Here is a 22,492-nt window from a genome sequence, read left to right as displayed (position 1 = left end):
CACACACTCACACACTCACACACTCACACTCACACACACTCACACACACACACACACACACACACACACACTCACACACTCACACTCTCTCTCTCACCGTCAGCTCGGAGGCCTGGACTCTCGGGACCGGGACCACCGGGACTCGGTTGAGCAAACCGTCCTCCTCCTCCCCGCCTCTGAGGCTCAGTAGGCGGCTGACCGCAGCTCCGAGTCCCGCTCCACACACCAAGGTCGCTCCGGTCCTACACCACCGTCTCATTGTGCCGGTGGTTTAGCTGCTATTGACGCGCTCTGATGACGTCCCACGGCGACACGGAAGGCCAACGTGTTTTTTTATAAAGCGTGTGTGTGTGTGAGTGTGTGTGTGTGTGTGTGAGAGAGAGAGAGAGAGAGAGAGAGAGAGAGAGAGAGAGAGAGAGAGGAGGGATTTGAGAACTGTATGTCTGTTTTAAATCTTAAATAGTTTGTTTAATTTTTCCCTCTGACACTCTTGTAATATGTGATCAGTGCTCTATAAGTAAACTTTATTATAATGCAATAATAACTACATTATTTTTTAAATGACAGCTACATCCTCTGTGTTCATGTTTATATAGTTCTTTATTTCCAGCAGCTCTAACAGGATGTTTTATTTCATTAACTGCTGCTCGTCTGGTTAGCTGCTAATGGTTCGTTAAATAAAGTTGTCTGAGTTTGAATCTGAGTCCTCAGGTAGTTTAACATGTCACAGACACCTGAGTCCACACGTTCAAGCAGCAGGAAAGGCAAAGAGAGGATTTCACAATGAAAGTCGTTGCTTTGAGGATCTTTTCTTCAGCGGTACAGACGCAGAAACTTTACAGACCACACACTTTAAAAACAGTGTCCTCAGTTTGCTTGTGAAACAGTTACACACAGGAACAGGATGTGATGTCATATCCTGTTCCAACAGGTGACAGGTGGATTTCAGTAAAAAAAAAACAACAATAAACAACAGTCAGTAAAATGTAAACTGGTTCTTCTTGGTTTTATATCGTGTTAAATTTTTATCACTCTGTGATGTCATCAGCAGGCGTGGCCTCAGCTCAGTGGGCGGGCTCAGCGGGAGGTGGAGGTGATCAGACTAAGGGTCAGCAGGTAAAGGTGTGAGGTCAGAGACGATGAGGAGCCTTCAGCGTTGTCGGGGCAACCACTCTTCTTCAGACAGACACTTTTCTCGCATAATGTACCTGCACACATGATGACATCATCAGTCCCTGCCCACAACACCTGACTCATGATATAACCGGGCCCCACCCACACCAGGTGACTAATTACCTGTGAAGTTATCTGGACAGAGGCAGCGCTGGAAGTCAACGCAAGTTCCTCCGTTCTGACAAATCAAACGCTCCCCGTCACAAACGTTCACTGAGGAGACAGGACATGACTGTTATCATAATTACCATTTTAATTGATCACAAGTATTATAATCAATAATCAGTTATTGGAAACATGATTGATAGCATGATGAGTGGTTTGATATGACACTGTCTGACATCACATGCCACCTGAACACAGGTAAAAACACTGTATCAGGTGTCGTAGTGTTTCTGAAGCCCCTGTGTACCTGTGCAGCTGGCCTTGCCTCCTCTCCAGGTGTATCCAGGTAAACAGGAGTCACAGCGCCTCCCTGCACCTCCGTCTTTACACTGACAGAGACCAGACTCAGAACAGTGAGGAGAAACACTGCCGTCTGCATCACACTCACACTCTGACAGAGACAAAGATGACAATGATGATGATTATCGTTATTATTATTATTATTATTGTTATTATTTTTTATTTCAAACTCAAATTAAGGAAAAAGAAAAAAAACTTTTAAAAGAAGGAAGAGAGTTGGAAACGGACCATCCAGCTATGTTCAGGGGAAAACAAATCACAGGCAGGTAAGACACCTGTGTGGACTCTCGGCAGAGAAAGACATAAGTTTTACTGGTATTGATTAAATGAAAATTATCAACCAGAAGCTTTTAGTTCAGGTGTAGACGTGTTCTATCATGTTGATAAATGATCAATGATTGATCAATCATGTCGAGCAGCGTGTTTCCAGAGTTTGATCTGATTCATACATGGATTTTTGTTGCTCTTACCCAATTATGAGTTATGGGGATGTAAATATTATTTAAAATTATATAAGCTTAATGCTGAAGACACAAAATGTGAGAGTATGGTTTATTGTTAATGAAGTATAACTAATCTAATCTAATAAACAAATGTACTGTAAAAATATTTAATCATCACCATCAATGAATAACAATTTAATGAGGAGATATCAACATTAAAGAGTGGATGTATTTTATTTTGAAAATAATGGATGTACAATTTTCTTTAGTTTCCTCAAAGGTTAAAACTCTACTGACCGCACAAAACAAACGGGACTGAGAATCAAAGGAAGGAAAGGACAGTGAGTCATCCTGAGCATCCTTTTAAAGGTAACCAAAGGTAAATTTGACATTATTATTATTAGTACTAGTATTATTATTATTATTAGTATGATTGGTTGGTTGCAGGAAAAAAAATCAAACTCCAGTCACTCATGTAACTGAACATATTTAGTAATAAATAATAAACTGGACATAGAGACATAGAACGTGTGTGTGTGTGTGTGTGTGTGTGTGTGTGTGTGTTTGTGTGTGTGTGTGTGTGTGTGTATGTGTTACTGACCCACACAGACGTTCTCGTCGTCCAATGACAGCGAGGTGTTTCTATAGTAACCGAGGCGACAGAACTGACAGTTCTGTCCTCGCGTGTTGTGTTTGCAGCTCACACACGTGACCACATTGATGAAGTCGATGTAGCTGCAGCGATTGGAGTGGCTGTTACACTCACAGTCTGACACAGAGACAGAGACCGTCACTAACACACTCACCTGGAGTTAGTCCTATGAGTCACACACTGGATCAACAGTTGGATCAGCATCTGAGATCATACTACTGGGTAATGTAACCTGACATGTAACTTACTAACTCTAACTAACTCACTGTGAGTACAGTGAAATTACTGTGTCATGACAGTTAACAAAGAAGCTCCAAACATCATAAAACAGCATGGACGAAATCAAACAATTGGACAGGTGAGACAACATGAACACTGATGGAGATGGGACGGATCTGTGGTCCAATCACAGCCAACATTCTTTCTACTGTAGCAGGTCACATGACTGCACAGCTTTGTTACAGGTCTGTTTGTGTTTCTTCTCTCTGGTGACCCTTACCCTGAAAATGATCAATCTGTAGTGAATCACAGTGGGAGGGGTCAGAAAGATAAGGGGTGGAGCCAGTGCCTAAGCATCTACTGTCACGTTTGATTGACATTTGTTGAAACAATAAACAAGGATGCTAAAATATCTGAACACACTTTCAGTTTATCTGGGAGTGGCTATTTATTCAAGGGGAGGGATCATCTGTCAGGGGGTTGGCGCAGTATGGGAGAAGGAGTCAGCTGGTTGGAGGTAGTCTTACCCTGGAAGGTGACGTAGGCGATTTTGGACAGTTGACTGAACTTTGGTCCTCCTGGAATCAGAAGCTTCTGGGTCGCTTTGGACACAAAGCAAGGTGTGTAACCATGGCAACAGTAAGGTAGCTAACTAACCAAAACTCTAAGGTCAGGGATTGACCTCTGAACTAACCACCAATTAGAGCTCAGAACTAAACAGCATCAGGTACAGTTACGACTACTTCTACTACTCATGCTAGTACTGCAGTTCTAATGCTAGCCAGTAGGTGGCTGGTCTACCACTGTTTCTACATGTACCTTTTTTCTCGTAGACTTTTCCCTCTTTCTCACCAACACTTTCCTCCTTGGATTCTGTCTTTGTTTCCTCTTTGGCCTCAGCAGCTGTTTGGTTCCACAAAGGAGAGTGTTTCAGTTCATTTGAGGATTGATCAACACGTTGGTCCTGCTGGTTTTAACTTTATGTCTCTTCCCTCATTTATCCAACCGGTTTGTTTGCTGCCAGTTTTCCATGTCTACTTACATCTTCTAAAAAACACAAGGCACCAGCAGCAACTTTTCACCAGGAAGTACAAGGGAATAATGGATCTGGTTTACTTTACAGAAAGGACTTGAAACCTGCTTGATGTCAGTGATTTATCACAATGAACACAATTAACTGATGAAAAAATCATTTTGTTGTTTCTTGGTGATACAACTGTATAACCCTAACCCTAAGTAGCCAGATTCTGACAAGAAATTCACAATACAATGACTTGTTTGTACCTTTCTGCTCTTCTGTCTTCTCTTGTTTAGAGTCTTTCTTTTCATTGGACTGTCCTGATGGTTGGCCAGCAGCTGAAGCCTTTTCAGAGTTTCCTTCTTTTTGAGCTGCTGAAGGAGACAAGCCTAATCCTGGATCATCTACTGCTGGAACAGAATCTGGTCCAGATTCCGGACTAGAACCTGCACGATCTGGTACAGGAGAATCTGGTCCTCTATTTTGTATTTCTCCTGTGTCTGGTCCTGTTGAGATGGAATCCAGTGCAGGATCAACTGAATCTGATTCAGAAGCATCAACAGATCCAAGAGAATCATCAGGAATGATGCCAAGATCATCAACAGACACTGGTTCAGAAGATTGTCCAGCATCTGATCCAGAATCTGGTCCTGGTTTAGCTGGATTTGTATCTTCCGGAAAAGGGAAAGTGAAGTCCACAGGGGCCAAATCGGCAGCAGGGTCAGACCGACCTAGGATGGTGGAGCTTGTGTCTGGTGCAGCATCACCTCCTGCTTCTTCAGAGGGAAGTGACAAGGACTCTACAGGAGCATCGGGAGCTGGAGGGGGAGCATCAGGAGGAGACACTTCAGGAGTTACTCCATCAGGAGAAGGTACATCAGGAAGAGGTACATCTATCAGAGAGTCTGGAGTCCTAGAGAATGGCACTTCTGGAGGAACGTCTGGAGGAGGTACATCAGGAAAAGGTACATCAGGAGAAGGTACATCTGGAGGAGGTACATCAGGAAGAGGTACATCAGGAGAAGGTACAGCAGGAGATGGTACATCTGGAGAAGGTACAGAAGGAGGTGGTACATCTGGAGGAGGTACAGCAGGAGATGGTACATCTGGAGGAGGTACATCAGGAAGAGGTACATCAGGAGAAGGTACATCAGGAAGAGGTACATCTGGAGAAGGTACATCAGGAAGAGGTACATCTGGAGAAGGTACAGGAGGAGGTGGTACATCTGGTAGAGATACATTAGAAAGAAGTATGTCTGGAAGTGGTACTGCTGGTGGTACATCAGGAGGAGATGCTGCAGTAGGATTTCCACCAGGAGGTAGTACATCTGGAGGAGATACATCTGGAGGTGGTATATCAGGAAGTTGTACATCAGGAGGAGGTACAGCAGGAGGAGCTCCACCAGGAGGAAGTACATTTGGAGGAGATACATCAGGGGAAGATACATCTGGCAGTGGTACATCAGGAGGACGTACATCTTGAGGTAGTATATATCTAGTGTCTGATGGAACCTCAGGAGAGGTTGTGTCAGCTCCTGCTGTAGGTGAAGCATTTCCAGTCTGACTGGTTGGGGCTGACACTGTGGGTGGAGCATCTCCAGATGGAGCCCTATCACCTGGTGGGGTTATTTCTGGGATGGTTGTTAGAAGTGGGACTCCGGTTGATGTAGTACCATCAGCAGATAGGGTAGTACTGGTGATCAGGTTGGTAGTACCAGTCCCAGAGAAGGCAGAGTCTTTGCTGTCTGGTGAGGAGGTGGAGTCAAAGGGTAGAGTCACTGGGTCAGAAATAGACACCTCAGAGTCAGTACTGTAGCCTGGGATTATGGGGCTCTTAGTATTGATGTTACTGGAGAGACTGGAGGTGCTACTAGTGGTACTGGGAATGGTGGTGTCTGGTACTGTGAGAGCTGGTTTGGACACAGTTTCTCCAGTCTCCAAGGCAGGACTGCTGGACAGAGCTGTATTTGCTGGACGTTCTGCTGTACCACTAAAGTCTGGAAACGCATCACAACCCGTTCTACAAACAGTGCTGCTGACAGCAGTAAAAACTGTAGTACCAGTAACAGCTGTTGTCGTAGCAGATTCAACACCAGCTTTAGGAAAGTCATCAGTATCACTAGTACTACTGAGGTAGGTTGTTAAACTAGTATCAGTCATGGAAGTACTAATAGTATATACACTGTCCATGTCAAATACAGATTTAGTGTCATAACTAGTACTTGTCTCTGCAGTACTCCATGTGTCAGTGGTAGTAGAAGTACTTCCTATATCTGTAACAGTAAGAGGACTTCGTGTGCTTGTATAGATTGCATCAGTAATGAATGTGTACATAAAAATTGTTGTTGTACTATCAGTAGTAATAGTAGGGTCAGTAGCGGAAATGCCAATAGTTGTAGCAGTGTTTATAGTAGCAGTACTGTCAGTAGGTGTAGTCCTGTCAGTAATAGTAGCATAAGTTCTAGTGTCAGTAGTAATAGTGCTGTCAGTAGTAGAACTATCAGTAGTAGTAGTCTCAGTAGTGGTAGCAGTAGTAGTAGGAGTAGTAGTGTCAGTCACTCCATCTGATGAGGCAGAGGGTCTATCAGATGCTGCTGAGTTAGAGTCACCGGCCGCTGTCAGAGAAGAAGAGTTACTCTCTTTAGTGAATCTCAGTTTTTGGTTCTCTACAGACACTGACTGAACTCTGCAGAACGTTACAGGACAGAACACTGGTTTTCAATTTAATGAAATGTGAATAACGGCATCCCACGATGCCCCTCTCCCCCAACCCTCAACCCCCTTACAAACTGCCCTCACACCCACCGGCTGACAGTAGACTCCAAAATAAATCAGACCATCGAATACATGTGGATAATGATGCATAACGATGTGATAACTTTATCCCAAACCTCCTAAACCCACAAAACATACAGATCCTGCTTCCAAACCTGAACCTCAGTTTGCCACTGAACCTGAACATGAACTTGTCTGTCACTGAACCTGAAGATGAACCATGGTGGGCCATCACAGTCTTGGTAATTGATGGGAAATACTACGTGTTGTATCGATTTGCATATTGTGGCTAACACTAGCAGGGCTAGCACCAGCAGCTAGTCCTGGCACACGTTGGTTGAATGGTTTTATACGAGACAACATCTTTTTAATTTTTCTAGATCTGCCAAACTGAGCTGGTTCTGTCCTGCTTTCCTGTTTACAACATCCTGGCATCAGAAGGGAGAAGTGGGGGTCTGTCTGTCAGGGCTGCAGCTCCACCTAGTGGTGGGTGGCTGTCCAACATCTTAGATGCAGCAGTTAACCGGTGTTCTACATGAATAAAATATTTATAATTAGTTTAACCGACCAGTATTTCCAGTACCAACGAGTGAGGTTGACGTTTATGACGTTACCATCACACACATCCCTGATCTGAACACTGTGTGTTGTCTTCAACTGTAACCTAGCCCCTTAACTTTTTTAACCTGCTACCATGGCAACCACAGAAATTACAGCGAGGGAAATGATACAGGATTCTGTAAAAACATCCATGATCAGAGTTCACAGAGATCTTGCTTTAAGTCTTACCCAGTTGATGTTGGTGGGTATGTTCACATCACATTGTTAACCATGTCTTATATTTTAAGCTACATGTGGTCTTAAATTATCCTTAAAATACACCTCCTCCCAGTTCCCCAACACCTCCTGAACTTTTCTGTCCTTGGGATCTAAACCTCCTCCAGAACCTGGTTCTCTTCCGGGGTTTACAGGTCTGAGGAAGTACATACAGTAGCAGCAACAACAGATCTCAGTGCTGTTAAAGGGTTAGTTTGGGTTTGATGATGTGGGGTTGTGTGAGGTGGTCATATATAGTCAGTGTGTTACCTGCAGTAGATTCAGATCAGCGCGCTGCCACTTTAAAATGAGCAGCAGGAGCACTGGTACACTAGCAGAGCTACGTGTTGCTGTGGGCGGTGTCATCAGAAAAAAACTGTTTAAGACAGTTTTAAAAGATGCCCACCAAAACAATCCAATATCTATTTAAATGTAGCTTCACATAGAATATTTTCAGCTCTTTATCTTCCTGCCAAAAGAGCACTTTCTTTTGGCACTGCATTTTTATCAACCGCTGAACTACTGTGCTCCTATGCACAAGCGCGCCTACAGCATGCACTGAATTACACCGCAGCTGCAGGTCAGCTGAGTGAATCAGAAAGAGCTAAACTTTACTTTGTTTTGGCGGGAAGATAAAGAGCTGAAAATATTCTATATGAAGCTTCATTTAAACAGATGTTGGATTGTTTTGGTAGGTGTCTAAAACAGGTTTTTTCTGTTGGCCCTGCCCACAGCAGCTCATCACTCCTCTAGTGTTCGGGTGCCCCTGCTGCTCCTCTAAAATGAATCTACTGCAGGTAACACTCTGATTGTACATGACGACCTGACAAAACCCCACGTCTAATAACCACAACTATCACTTTAAGCTCAGTGGTTTTCTAATGAGCCTCATAGCCTGAAGCTGGAGTTGCACATCTCTGTGCTGCGTTCAGATACATTTTTGTGACTGTTCATTTTATACCGTATCTTTTATATCTCCTGCTTGATGTGTAGGTCCACACAGTGTGCAGTTTTGTTAGGAGCTGTTGATCAAGGAGATTAATCATGAACGTTGAGCTTCATTTAGTTTGGAGTCTACTACAGTCACCTGATCCCAACAGATTTGTTCTGCAGACCTTCACTGGACTCTAATGTTTCTCTAATGGAGACTAGTTCCACACACTGCTGGACAGATTCCACTACACAGTTTCACTGCTGCAGGAATGAGATGAGTTTGAAATTTTCTAAAGCTAAATATCAACTTTCTGATGAGAAACTGGCTGTCTCTGACCAGAGGTGTGTGTGTTACATCTCTATATCACACTGGTCTTTATTCTCTATCATTACTATTTTCTCTTGTCACTGTTGCATCTTGTAGAATGGATCTGTTGTTCTGTGTGTGTGTGTATGTGTATGTGCGTGTGTGTGTGTGTGTGTGTGTGTGTGTGCATGTGTGTGAGGCGATTGCCAGGTTAAAACAGATGAGCTCAGATTAAACACACACACCATCTGCTAGTGTGTTAACTTGCTTTGAACCACAGATTAACGCTCAGTTTCCTCCCAGAATGCACTCTGATTTTTAAAGGATGACACTGGGATTAATTTCTGTTCCCATGTTTCTGGGTGGAAGTGATTGACAGGGACAAACATCAAACATTACATTGGATTTCTACAGAGTCAGACCTTTTTGTTCAGAAACACCAGACTCCACTGACAACAACAGTGATTTTACTTTTCAGAACATGGGTTAAATAAAATATCTATCTATCTATCTATCTATCTATCTATCTATCTATCTATCTATCTATCTATCTATTTATGGAGCTGGTTTCCACCTCCTCAATGGGTTAGTTAGTAGTGCCAACACAGTAACTAGTAGTTACTAGTAGTTACTGTCAGTGGTGAAAGAATAATTCAGATCTTTACTGAGGTAAAACTACAACACAATAACAAACAGACGAGTTTGGCCCTGTCAATCATTTTCACCATGGCAACAAGGTAGCTACAGTCAGTGACACTGTCACATTTAAAATGGTTTCTGAGCTCAAAGCTCATATCTGTTCCCATGATGCAACACTGACCACGTTACTACATTTTTATGTCTTTGACTAAGAGACAGAAAGGGCTGAGGGACAGACAGGTGAACAGACAGGTGAACAGACAGGTGAACAGACAGGTGAGCAGACAGACAGACAGGTGTCAGTACTTACTAGCTGATGGTTCAGCTACTTCACCTGAAAAAGACACAACATGTTAATGAGGTGTGATTATAAGTGGAGTCGTGTTCCCTCCACTGTGATCCTTCACTGGACCGAACTGGATCAGGACCAGTCTGGATCCACCTGACCAGGATCATCAGTAGAGGACCACAAACAGGACAAGACAGAAGAACAAGTTTTACCCAGAAGCCACCAGGACACTTCCCCCAATATCACAGACCACCACACCGCACACACACACACGCATGCACACACACGCATGCACACACACGCGCATGCACACAAACAACTGACAACAAACCTCTTCATATATTTTCTTATGGTGTACTGATGTCAATGGCTGGGAGGAGTCACACTGTTCTGAGTTCTGATTGGTTCCTAAATGTTTCAGTCTTTCTCACTTTGACTTTTATTCAAACAGCATGACACACTGTGTATCTACCTGTATGTGTGTGTGTGTGTGTGTGTGTGTGTGTGTGTGGGCGGGGGTACAGGTACATACAGGTATTGGCAGTGCCTTTGGGCAGGGGCAGGTATGATCCAGGTCTCCAGCTGCGGGACTTGAACCCTCGTCTGCAGCGCTGACAGTCCTGTCCCGTTGTGTTGTGGTCACATTCACACTGCAGGGTCGCATCTCGTAACACACATTGAGACGCATGCAGATTACACTTACACCTGCAGGAGCACACACACACACACACACACACACACCTGTCTGACATCAGTCTCTGCAACAGACACTCTGACATCACAGCCTCCTCGCTCAGTGATTGGTCATCTGAGTTATGGTGGGTGCAGTTGTTGGTTACCTGGCAGGTACGTCGAGGTTGGAGATGGCATAGAAGTACTTGAGCAGGTTGTCTCTCTGGACGTAGGTCCCGCCCAGCGCGGGGCGGAGCAGTCTCAGACGGAGGTTGGTGAAGGTGAAGAAATCTCTCAGACCCTTCATGGTCTCCATCCGTGTGTACAGAGCGTCCATGTTGATCAGCTTCGGACCCGCGAACACTCCGAACCGAGCGCGCACCTCGAACACCACAGTCTTCTCCTCCTGTCAGACAGCAGCAGTCAGGTCACCTGTCAGCTACACAACACCTGTCCCATCACACCTGCTGTTCACTCTCTCAGTTTCCAAGATTAACTTCAACTATTAATGTGTTAGAGTCTGTATCATTATGTAGTACAGTAGGAACATATTACAATCCTGCTTACTTCTTCTTCTTCTTCTTAATCTTCCATAAAGATTTCGGCATGTAACTAGTCCCATAGCTTTAAGAAAACCCAGAAAATACTTTGACATAGAAACATGGTTGAAACTTTAAATGCGTCTTTTTTTAGTTAAATTGCTACTTTGCTAACTTTTATGGTTTCACAAAACCGCAGTTTACGTTTTATGTCACTTTTACACTTTTTTAGATTTTATAATGGGTGTGCATTGCACAGAATGGTCAAAGCCAGAGTGGATGACATCACGTGCAGTTTAACTGCCATCCCTGAAAATCTTCCTCAAGAAAAATCTGACAACCTCTTTTAAATCCAATTTCTATATAAAAACAAGAAATTGGTCTTATATCAGTTTTGGTCTCATTCTTTTACAATTCTAGAGGAAATCCCCCCAAAGTGCAGAGAGGGCTGTCCAAAGCTTTTTAAACTGTGTTAAAACCTCAACCTTAAACTGTAGATACACATTTCATATATCATTGTCTTTATGGAAACCTTGGGACGCCAGTAGTGCAGAAATTTTCCCCATACAACTTTTAGTTTTCTTTGTGTGATACAAAATTCAAACACAACCTTCATCTTAAAAGCTAAAGGGGGATTGTGTGTGCTTGTTTCCATCCTCCCATGAAGGGAGGGAGGGATACACACCAAGCAGCAGGCACATTATCTGTTTCACAGTATGACCAGTATTAACGGTATGACCATTATAGGTCCAGTCTCCCACCTTGGCTCCGACCCAGCGGGAGTACTGCTCGGTGCAGATCACACGTGTTAAATTAGTCGGCGCTAAATCCGAGACTCGTTTAGGTGACATGCCGAAGACCTCCAGACAGTCGTCAGCGTAGAACTGATACGGCTGCCACGTCACACCTGCAACACACACAATGACTTATTACTGATGTGGTCGTTAGTCAGTTCATTGTCAATCACAGCTCCAGATTAATATATTTTGAGACAGCATCTGCAGCAATAACTACAACTTTAATCAAATTGATTAATCGTTATTAATGTTCATACTATATTGTTAATTTCTGATGACAATTGATAATCAATGCCCAACATGTTAAATTATTCCAACATTTACATCTTGTTTGTTTTTCTTTTCAACGGTGTCTTTGTTGTTGTTTCCTCCTGTGAGTCACCGATGTTTCAAACGTCCTTCTTGTTCTGTGCAGATCCTGGTCTGTTCCTGGCTCTGCACTGGTCTTGGTCCTGTTCTCAGTGAGTCTGGGACTGATACAAGTGTGGGTCTTCACAGGTGAACCTGACCCGGCACCGTGCTGTGATCAGCTATGGAAGGTGTCCCAGACCAGACCCCCAGACCATCAGACCCAAACCAATTACCTTTGTCCATGGACTTCTCCAGCACCATGCTGGTTGGCCGGCCGTACTCGAAGGTGATGATGATGTCATCGACCACCTCCAGACTCTTGTTCCAGGACAGAGTGATGTTGGCCAATAGCGGCTCAGGATATCTGGACCATGTGACCGTCTGCCAATAGGTGATGAGGCCCCCCCTCTCCCTGTCCCCCATCAGCTGGGGAGGGTGAGACAGGTCGGGGCTAGACGCGTCACATTCATCACTGCACAGGTACGGGTTCTCCTGAGGACACACAGAACCAAACTCATCACATCAGCCAGCTCAACACGTCTGAGGAGTGATGTCATCGCTCTTCAGATGACATCACAGACCTGAACTGAGACACAGCTTGAGTCACTGTGGGTCCAACTGTAAAAACAATGACGGATGAACAGCTGCTAATGCTAATGCTAACGTTAGCTGTGTAGCAATAGCTAAACTTACATATAGCTCCTTTAAGACACTGATGTCTAATGATGATGTCTGTGTGTGTGTGTGTGGTGTGTGTGTGTTTGTGTCCCACTAACATACATGTGCAGTGATGGATTAAAACGGATGTTAATCTGATCAGAGGTTTATCCTTTAACTTCAGCTGCTGCTGCCAACTGTCACAGTCGACCACTAAACAGGATTTAACCAACCATCACTGACTAACACTGACAGACACCAGCTAATGAGGGAAACACATTCTTCATGTCAGTGTGAGGTTTGTTAAAACACGTCACAGCGGAAACACTGCAGTTCTGTTCAGAACAGGGAGTGGAGCGACCAATCATGTGGCATTGGACCATTCCTGTTGGCCTGGTTGTCGGGGTGCGGGGCGAGAGGGAAGGAGAGGGAGTCTCCACAGTGAAACACCTGCTCTGTTCATGTGTCATTGTCTAACTATAAGGCAGTTGACTGACGACTTGTTCACATGAACAACAAAAATTAAAAACACAACAATCCAGAGACCACAGCTCCCAGTACAGCTCCCAGTTCAGCTCCCACTACAGCTCCCACTTCAGCTCCCAGTACAGCTCCCAGTACAGTTCCCACTACAGCTCCCAGTACAGCTCCCACTACAGCTACCACTTCAGCTCCCAGTACAGCTCCCACTACAGCTCCCACTTCAGTTCCCAGTACAGCTCCCACTACAGCTCCCACTACAGCTCCCAGTACAGCTCCCACTACAGCTCCTAGTACAGCTCCCACTTCAGCTCCCACTACAGCTCCCACTACAGCTCCCACTTCAGCTCCCACTACAGCTTCCACTTCAGCTCCTAGTACAGCTCCCACTTCAGCTCCCACTACAGCTTCCACTTCAGCTCTTAGTACAGCTCCCAGTATAACTCCTAGTACAGCTCTTAGTACAGCTCCCACTTCAGCTACCACTACAGCTCCCAGTACAGCTCCCACTTCAGCTCCCACTTCAGCTCCTAGTACAGCTCCCACTTCAGCTTCCACTACAGCTCCTAGTATAGCTCCCACTTCAGCTGCCACTGCAGCTCCTAGTACAGCTCCCACTTCAGCTCCCACTACAGCTCCCGGTACAGCTCCCGGTACATCTCCCACTTCAGCTCCCACTTCAGCTTCCACTACAGCTCCCGGTACAGCTCCCACTTCAGCTCCCACTTCATCTCCTAGTACAGCTCCCACTTCAGCTTCCACTACAGCTCCTAGTACAGCTCCCACTTCAGCTGCCACTACAGCTCCTAGTACAGCTCCCACTACAGCTCCTAGTACAGCTCCCACTTCAGCTCCCACTTCAGCTCCTAGTACAGCTCCTACTACAGCTCCTACTACAGCTCCCACTTCAGCTTCCACTTCAGCTCCTAGTACAGCTCCCACTTCAGCTCCTACTACAGCTACCAGTACAGCTCCCACTACAGCTCCCAGTACAGCTCCCACTTCAGCTCCTACTATAGCTCCCACTTCAGCTCCCACTTCAGCTCCTAGTACAGCTCCCACTTCAGCTCCTACTATAGCTCCCACTTCAGCTCCCAGTATAGCTCCCACTTCAGCTCCTAGTACAGCTCCCACTTCAGCTTCCACTACAGCTCCTGGTACAGCTCCCACTTCAGCTCCCACTTCAGCTCCTACTATAGCTCCCACTTCAGCTCCTAGTACAGCTCCCACTTCAGCTCCTACTATAGCTCCCACTTCAGCTCCCAGTATAGCTCCCACTTCAGCTCCTACTATAGCTCCCACTTCAGCTCCTACTATAGCTCCCCCTTCAGCTCCTACTATAGCTCCCACTACAGCTCCTAGTACAGCTCCTACTACAGCTCCCAGTACAGCTCCCACTTCAGCTCCCAGTACAGCTCCCACTTCAGCTCAGAGTGAGTCCAGTATAAACTGGTTAATTCCTCAGAGTCTACTACAACTAAAGTATGTCTGCTGCTGTATTTACTGCTGACCTCTGACCTCTGTTGACACAGTGTCAGTTTTTGTTTCCTGTGAATACTCATTGATGAATCATTAACAGTTGATTTCTGCTACATTCATCAATAATTCAGACTTCAGCTTCCCAAAGGATCAATTAGACAGAACCCGAGGACCTGCAGGAGGTCACCTGATCACTCTGAGGGGTCAGCAGATGACTGACAGGAGGAATGTCAGCAGTTGTTTAGTCTGCTCCTCAGAGAGTGATGCATTATGGGATGTCTGTTTACAGGAAGTCAGTTTGTTTAGTCCAGTTAAACCCGCAGGGGGAAGACCAGAACAGGAATGTTCTGATGCTGGTTCCAGTCTGGTCTGATCTGATCTATGTTTCTGTGCTCAGGTGTGTGTTAAGGTGTGTTCAGGTGTGTGTCACTGACCAGTGTACAGAATCTCTCAGGTGGGTTTCCACAGGTGATCCCGGGGGGGTCGACTCTGATCTGCATGACCTCCTTCATGTTGGCGGGTGGCGGCTGACAGGCATAGAACTCCCAGCCCGGCCCCGCCTCCGAGCCGCGCAGAGACCGACACACGTCAAACAGATCTCCGGTCTGACTCTTGCCCAGCGCCGGTAGGAGGACAAGAAGGGGAAGGAGGGAGAGGGACATGGTGGACTGACCGTCAGACAGACAGGAAGTTCATCAAGAAGTCACATCTCATAAGGTTCAGCTCTCTCTCCTCAAACAGGTGGTTGTCATGGTTACAGAGTTGTTGCTGGTTACCATCCATCAGGTGGTCGCCATCCCCTGAGTGTCCCTCAGGTGGTTCAATGAAACTGGAACAACAAAAACCACCAGTGACATAGTCAGAGATGACAGACCTGAACAGACCTGAACAGAGTCGTCGACCAGGTATGTTCACCTGAATGTTCTGTTCTCTTTGATCCTGGTTCAGTGTTCTGTTCGACCATCTGATCGCCTGAGGGTGCTCTGTGTTCTGATTGGCTGCTGTCTTTTTGTACCAAACCTCTGGGCCAGTGAAGACGTGCAACACAAACACTCTAGTTCTTATTAATGATCGATCGAATGATCGTCATCAACAACCAATAACAGACTGAACCTGGGTACAGACGGGTTTAACCTGCTGAGCTTGTCACATCATCAGTTCATTCTGATGCTGAGGAAGATCATGTGATCAGATCAAAAGCTCCAGAACATTTACTAAGTGAACCTTGTGGTGTTGTAACAGGTGTAGAAAGTTGTGAACTTTATTATAAACAGGTAGAGGATGTTCTATCTCTGTGTCCTGCATCCCCCAGAGAAATAAAGTCAGGTATGAATGAGACTCATCTTTGTTTGTTTGTTTGTGTCCGACTGAAGAGAGATGATTAAAGGGAGACACTGAGGACAGACACTGGTTTATTAAAACCTTTGCTGCAGAGTCTGACCCTCCACCTCAGACCTGGACCTGGATCAGACTGAGGTCCGGACTCCCAACACCTGTCCAACACCTGTGTCTATTTCTCTGTTATTCACCTGTCTCTCTCTCTGTTACTCACCTGTCTCTCTCTCTGTTGATAAGGTGATTAAACAGGCGACAGGACTTATTCCTCCTCCTGTTGTTCAGTCTCTTTCTTTTTCTCCTTTTCTTCTTTATTTCTTCTTCTCCTCCTCTGTCTTGTCTCCTCCTCTCTTTTCTCCTCCTCTTCTTTTTATCTTTTTCTCCTCCTTTCCTCTGTTGCTGCCGTAGAAAAACTTCTCAGTGATCTGTTCGTTCTGTCGGCTCAGTCTCAACTGACTCTCTCTCCACCTCTATCTCTCTTTATCTCTCTCTCTCTCTCCACTGTCAGCTTTACCTCTCTCTCTCTCTCCACTGTCACCTCTACCTCTATCTCTCTCTACCTCCCTCTCTCTCCACTGTCAGCTCTACCTCTCTCCGCCTCTCTCTCTACCTCTACCCTACCTTCCAACTTCAGGGTTGGATATGATCCCTGTGGCTCTCTGTTCCCACGAGAAATTGGTTTGTAATTGTTCTAAATAAAGTTGTTTTTTAAACAGATACTGTACCAGGCCGCAATTTGATGAAAATAACTTCATTTTTTTTTTTTTTAATAGTTCTTAGTTTTGCACAACTTAAATTTCAAATGTAAATGATTCAGAGGAACCTCAAACAGGAGATTAGGAAAGTGTCCATGACATATATATATATATATATATATATATATATATATATATATATATATATATTTCCAAACACATATTAAGATACAAACAAATAAGGCATTTATTTATCTTTTATATTTATTTTTCACAGAAAAGAATAAGAACTAATGCCAGTTGAGCATCACTACATTAAAGAAATAAACAAAAAGTACATCATATAAAAGGCAAGAAAAATATAGAAGGTGCTTATTTCAAATTAACTATTTTAAGGGCTTTCTTATCATCTTTTATAAGCTTCAGGGACTTGCTTACTAATTTAAATTCGTTCAGCAAATGATTTATACATGGTTTGGTTGTAAAATACCTGCATTTGTGTATAAAAAATTAAAAAAGTAAAATATTGAGCAGAAAATTCATATTCCCATTTTTACCACGGATACCAAACTTAATTGTTTTCACATTCAAAGGTGGCAGCTTGATCTTCCTGGACTGTACTTTAGCTGTATCTTTGGCCTAGCGCGAATTATCTTCCCTTTTTTTCATGCGTCTCCACTCCATGACGTCATCTCTGAGCGCCAGCAGCAGAGAAACAGCCAAGATGGCGGACGTGGTGAACGTCGGGGTGAATCTGGACGCTTTCTCTCATGCTATCAGCGGCATCCAGGCGCTCCGCTCTAGCGTGAGCCGCGTCTTCGAGTCCCTGAAGGACGGCATGAAGAACCGGGAGACCCTGGAGGGCCGAGAGAAGCAGTTTATAGCAGAGTTCCAGGACAACCTGCAGGCAGTCAACAGAGACCTCAAGTGAGTCCGGCTCCCCAGACTGCAGCCAGTCAACTACTGGTGTAAACAGTTAGCCTGTAGCCACACTGTAGACTGAGCTGTCATTAACTCGTATCAAACCGCACAGCACTGATACCTGCCGCTGTGGTCACGACAACATAAGCTAAGCTAAGCTAAGCTAAGCTAATAAATATAAGATAAGCACAGAGCCCCGGATGTGTGGATTGGGAAAATGAAACCAGGCAAAATAAAGTTTTGGCTATTGATCAGGGAAATCAGTGGATCAATCTGACATCTTCAGATCAAATTTACCTGCCAGGTGTTGCTAATGTTACCTGTCAGGTGTATGAACTTTACTGTCCTTAACAGAGAAACATTTTTGTTTTACAGCAGCTAAGTGTCACATTGATTTTAACAGATAACCATTCTGTCCACCTGTCTGTCTCTCTCCCCCTCCATCTGTCTCTCTCTCTTTCTCCACCTGTCTCTCTTTCGCTCTCTCCACCTGTCTGTCTCTCTCCCCCTCCATCTGTCTCTCTCTCCCTTCACCTGTCTCTCTTTCGCTCTCCACCTGTCTCTCTCTCCCTCTCCTTCCACCTGTCTGTCTCTCCACCTCTCCCTTCCTCTCCGTCTCTCTCTCTCTGTCAGAGTGCATGCTGGGAAGTGAGCATGGTGGGTGAACGAGTGAGTTTTGGTGTTCGGCGTTTAACTCTTTGTTTGATGCTGTTATTGTAGATTTATTGTAGTGAGTTGTTGTGAGTTGTTGTGTGGTCGGAGGTGTTTTGGTGGAGGCGGGCCGTGTTTCTTGGCGAGGATTGGGGTTTTCCAGGACTCCACCCCTCTCCATCCGACTTGCGGTTTGGGTCCAGCCTGACCCGACTGTGCCGGTGGAGGCGGTTCTCCTGGCGATGGGAGACCGTGTGTGGCACGGTAACCTCTGCTACGTGTTTCTGAAAGAGGAGTGATTAGTGGTGGAGCTGATAGCGAGCGGCGCCACGCTGAACGGGGTTCAGGAGAAGGATCCAGCGGGCAGGCTGACACACAGGGAGGTGAACAACAAACAGCTGTGGGCACAGATGAAATGAGAGGAGCAGAGGAAACATCGCAGGAGGTCAGGGGAGGAGAGAGTTTAAAAGGAGCGGCAGGTAAATCTGACCACAGTCAGTGTGCTGCTGAACAGGTTAAAGAGACAGGTGTTGTGGAGAGTGTGACAGGTGAGGGGAAGGATGAAGAAATGGAGGATAACTCTGACTTTGTGTCTGTTGATGGCTCACAGTCATGCGGTGCTGAATCGTACACACTGCATGAGATTAATGATTTTTAGATGAGAAGTTTGGAAAGTCTGTCAATGGGACTGATTTTATTTTCCTGATGTAGAAAAGTAACTAAACTAATAAGTAACATGAAAATGTATGTGGTGCACTGGGTGATCGTTATCCCAGAAGAGGTTAGATATTGTTTTCCTGCAGGAGACGCACAGTGACTGGAATGAGACAGACAGGTCTGTGGTGGAAGGGTCAGTACTTCCCGTCTCGTGGGACCAACCTCTCTGCTGGTGTGGCCGTCCTCTTTTCTCCGGGCCTGGACGTCCACGTCATCTCCACCACAGAGATGGTGACGGGCAGGGCTGTAGTGGTCAGAGCAGAAACACAGGACTTTTCTTTCTGCTTCATTAACATCACGCTCTGAATCGGAGCTCGCACAGGCTGGACTTGTTCCAGAAGTTAAAGGACTTCTTAGAACAGGGTGATCAGAGTGAATGTGGTGATGGGGGGAGAACAGGAGAGGAACCGCACCTGCAGTCATCTGCCTTGTTATCACAGGTGATGTGTGGAGGCTCAGACATCCTCTGGTCAGGCAGCACACATGGGTCAGAGTGTTGGATGGGAATGTGAGGGCAGCCAGGCTGGACAGGGTTTACGTGACACATGGTTTTAGCAACAGGTTACTGAACAGTCACATTTATCCAGTAGGTTTCACTGAGCATCATTTAGTCGCTTTTGATTTTCACATTTCACCAACCACTAGATGCAGCTCTCACTGGCACTTTAATGTTCAGCTGCTCCAGGACTGAGCTTTCTGTCAGACTTTTGCGACCTTCTGCAGAGTCTTTCTGTCAACAGTACACAAGTCATTCCACAGTGACAGTAAGAAGAGTTATTCAGGATTTAGAAAAAGAAATTAGGGATTTAGAAAATATTCTACTCACGCACAGTCAGTCACAGACTTCAACAGAAGAAACATGAATTAAGTTCATTCCAACACGAGAGGGTTAAAGGGGCTTTGGTCAGGTCACATTACACCAGCGTTAGAGACGTGGATGCTCCCGCCTCCTTTAACCTGAAGAAGTCCGTCTCTCCGACCAACAGATGGTCTGTCTCCACCTCCCTGACGGTGCAGTGACGACTGACCCGAGTAAGATGAGACAACATGCCGTAGAGTTCTCCAGCGCCCTCTTCAGGACATAGGACTGTAACAGAGAGTGTGTGGACGAGCTGCTGCAGGGGATTCTGCAGCTGGGCTCTGAGGACAGAGCCGTCCTGGACTCTTAACATCTCCCTGGAGGGACTGGACGGACTGCCTGCACAGTTTTATAAGCACTCCTGGAAGTGTTTGGGAGCTGACCTGGGGGAGGTGCTGCAGTAATGTGCTCAGCCCTGTTACCAGCGTCCTGTAGGCAGTTCTTTCACTGCTGCCCAAAAAAGGAGACTTGGCTTTGCTAAAGAACTGGAGACCAGCAGCTTTACTGTGTACGGATGACAAACTTCTTTCAAAAGTGCTTGCCAACAAACTGAAACACTTTATGGAATTAATAATCCACAGAGACCAATCATACTGTACCGGAGAGATCCATCATGGAGACTTACTGGACATTTGTAAACTGTACAATATCGATGTGGGGATTGTTTCACTGGATCAGGAGAAGGCTTTTGATAGGGTTGATCATGGTTTTTGCTTTTGCTTTTGGTTTTGGAGGGGGTTTTGTGTCACTGTTTGTTGTATAAGGAAGCTTTTTGTTTGGTGAAGGTGGGTGGTGGGCTGAGCTGTCCAGTACCGGTTCAGAGGGGCATCAGACAGGGATGTCCTATTTCTGGACAGCTCTACTCATTAGCAATTGAGCCACGTCTGACCAGGTTACGATCTAAGCTGCCAGGAATCATATTACCAGGGTTGTCTCAGCGCCCCTCACTGGTGGTTTCTGCTTATGCTGATGACATCAATGTATTTGTTAGAAACCAGAGGTATGTGGACTTCTTGTCAAGCAGTTTAAGTCTGTATGAAAGGACATCATCGGCAAAGGTGAACTGGGGAAAAAGTGAGGCTTTGGAGGCTTTGGAGGCTGGGCAGTGGGCAGACGAGGAAACACCACAGTTACCAGGAAATCTCAGCTGGGGAAAAACAGGCCATGAAAATTCTGGGTGTTTTTCTGGGAACTGAAGAGTCTGAGAGGAAGAACTGGGAGGGTGTTATGGAGAGAGTGTGCCAGACTGTCAATGACTTGGTTGCCTCGCCCCTTTGGCACAGGCTGAAAGTCTTTCCTCCACTGTTTAGTTTTTGGTAGTTCCTTTTTAGCATGGTTTTTTCTTTGTTGTAATTTTTTTTGATAACAGCAGAACTTGTGTTCATGGAATTAACTAGAAAAAAAGGTCTGTTTTTAAAAATCAAACAAAAAAAAAATCTCCCTGTCCCTCCACCTGTCTGTCTCTCAGTGAGTTGGAGCGTCTCAGTGGTCTGGTGGGTCGTCCCTCAGAGTCTCATCCTCTCCATAACAGTGGTCTGCTCAGTCTGGATCCGGTTCAGGATAAAACTCCTCTGTACTCTCAGCTGCTGCAGGCCTACAAGTGGTCCAACAAGGTAACTAGCCTAACATGCTAACAGGCTGCGTCACATCAGCAGCTTCTGACTAATAACACACACACCCACACACACACACACTTTGATGTGAAGTGATCTTTAGTTGATTAACCAGCTGAGTCTCTTGAATCACTGCTCCATTAACTAATGACCTTACTTTGTGTAAATCATATTGATGTTCTGTTACCGTGACGACCAGCATCTGCCCAAACATCAGCACCACTTCACCTGCTGGTAGTGCTGCTGTCACTGGTCTCAGGTACACATCCAGAGTCAGTCAGTACTGATGATGATGATGATGGTGGTGTGTGTGTGTGTGTGTGTGTGTGTGTGTGTGTGTGTGTGTGTGTGTGTGTAGTTGCAGTACCACGCCGGTCTGGCCTCCAGTTTGTTGAACCAACAGTCACTCAAACGATCGGCCAATCAGATGGGAGCTTCAGCCAAGAGACGGCCCAAAGTCCAGCCCAGTACTCTGGTACTACCTCCTCAGTGAGTTCTGTAGTACTGCATACTGTACATACTATAACACTGTAGTACTGCATACTGTACATACTGTAACACTGTAGTACTGCGTACTGTACATACTGTAACACTGTAGTACTGCGTACTGTACATACTGTAACACTGTAGTACTGCGTACTGTACATACTGTAACACTGTAGTACTGCGTACTGTACATACTGCAGTGGCGGCTGCTGGTCCTATAATGAGGGGAAGCTCATTTTCGGCCTACATCATAAAATGTGTCCGTTTATTTAAATGTAAATTCGCCGAGTGACAGAAGAGAGTCGCCAAACACACAATAGTCGTTTTTAACAAAGACAAAGTCGCTGAGGATCAGTAACGTCTCCAGATCAACTCCGAACAACGGAATGAAAAACTTGAAAACTGCTCCGGTGGATGCTTATACTTCAAGATCGCTGATTCGCTCATTTCGCTGTCAATCAAAAAGGGACTCAGCCTCAGACAGATCATCCAATCATCATGCAGAAGCCGA

The 22,492-nt window shown here is 45.4% G+C and overlaps 3 protein-coding genes across 4 annotated transcripts in view; 1 reads left to right on the top strand and 2 right to left on the bottom strand.

The window, feature by feature from the left end:
- Positions 1-292, bottom strand: part of endog (endonuclease G) — a 3,143-nt gene extending 2,851 nt beyond the window's left edge. The window contains exon 1 of the mRNA XM_023395476.2: positions 98-292. Within this exon, the coding sequence (XP_023251244.1) occupies positions 98-259 (162 nt within the window). The 5' untranslated portion in view covers positions 260-292. The remainder of the gene's footprint in view (positions 1-97) is intronic.
- A 603-nt stretch (positions 293-895) lies between these two features.
- Positions 896-16,472, bottom strand: LOC111646079 (uncharacterized). Its single transcript, XM_087170848.1, has 14 exons — positions 16,257-16,472; positions 15,139-15,533; positions 12,322-12,580; positions 11,702-11,847; positions 10,569-10,807; positions 10,262-10,434; positions 9,751-9,774; positions 4,237-6,585; positions 3,772-3,855; positions 3,480-3,554; positions 2,683-2,850; positions 1,586-1,729; positions 1,297-1,386; positions 896-1,208 (listed from the first exon to the last, which is right to left on the bottom strand). The coding sequence occupies exons 2-14, from the start codon at positions 15,364-15,366 to the stop codon at positions 1,078-1,080; spliced, it is 4,110 nt and encodes a 1,369-aa protein (XP_087026974.1). The 5' UTR covers positions 15,367-15,533; positions 16,257-16,472; the 3' UTR covers positions 896-1,077.
- A 962-nt stretch (positions 16,473-17,434) lies between these two features.
- The window catches only part of med27 (mediator complex subunit 27), a 6,543-nt gene continuing 1,485 nt past the window's right edge, over positions 17,435-22,492 (top strand). For both annotated transcript variants that reach the window (XM_023395474.2, XM_023395473.2), the window contains exons 1-3: positions 17,435-17,661; positions 21,351-21,495; positions 21,854-21,984. In XM_023395474.2, the coding sequence (XP_023251242.1) occupies positions 17,459-17,661; positions 21,351-21,495; positions 21,854-21,984 (479 nt within the window). In that variant the 5' untranslated portion in view covers positions 17,435-17,458. The remainder of the gene's footprint in view (positions 17,662-21,350; positions 21,496-21,853; positions 21,985-22,492) is intronic.

The sequence above is a fragment of the Seriola lalandi genome, unplaced genomic scaffold (assembly GCF_002814215.2).
Source record: "Seriola lalandi dorsalis isolate HSWRI2012SDOR001 ecotype SW California unplaced genomic scaffold, Sedor1 jcf7180002054964, whole genome shotgun sequence".
Taxonomy (NCBI): Eukaryota; Metazoa; Chordata; class Actinopteri; order Carangiformes; family Carangidae; genus Seriola; species Seriola lalandi.
The sequence above is the reverse complement of the archived record's forward strand: the minus strand, read 5'-3'. Positions and strand labels throughout refer to the sequence as shown.

Coding starts and splice junctions, on each gene's coding strand:
- LOC111646079 (XM_087170848.1), bottom strand. CDS start 15,366: ATGTCCCTCTCCCTCCTTCCCCTTCTTGTCCTCCTACCGGCGCTGGGC. Junction 10,435..10,568: donor AACCTCGACGTACCTGCCAG/GTAACCAACAAC, acceptor GTGCTCCTGCAG/GTGTAAGTGTAATCTGCATG. Junction 9,775..10,261: donor CAAAGGCACTGCCAATACCT/GTATGTACCTGT, acceptor TGTCTTTTTCAG/GTGAAGTAGCTGAACCATCA.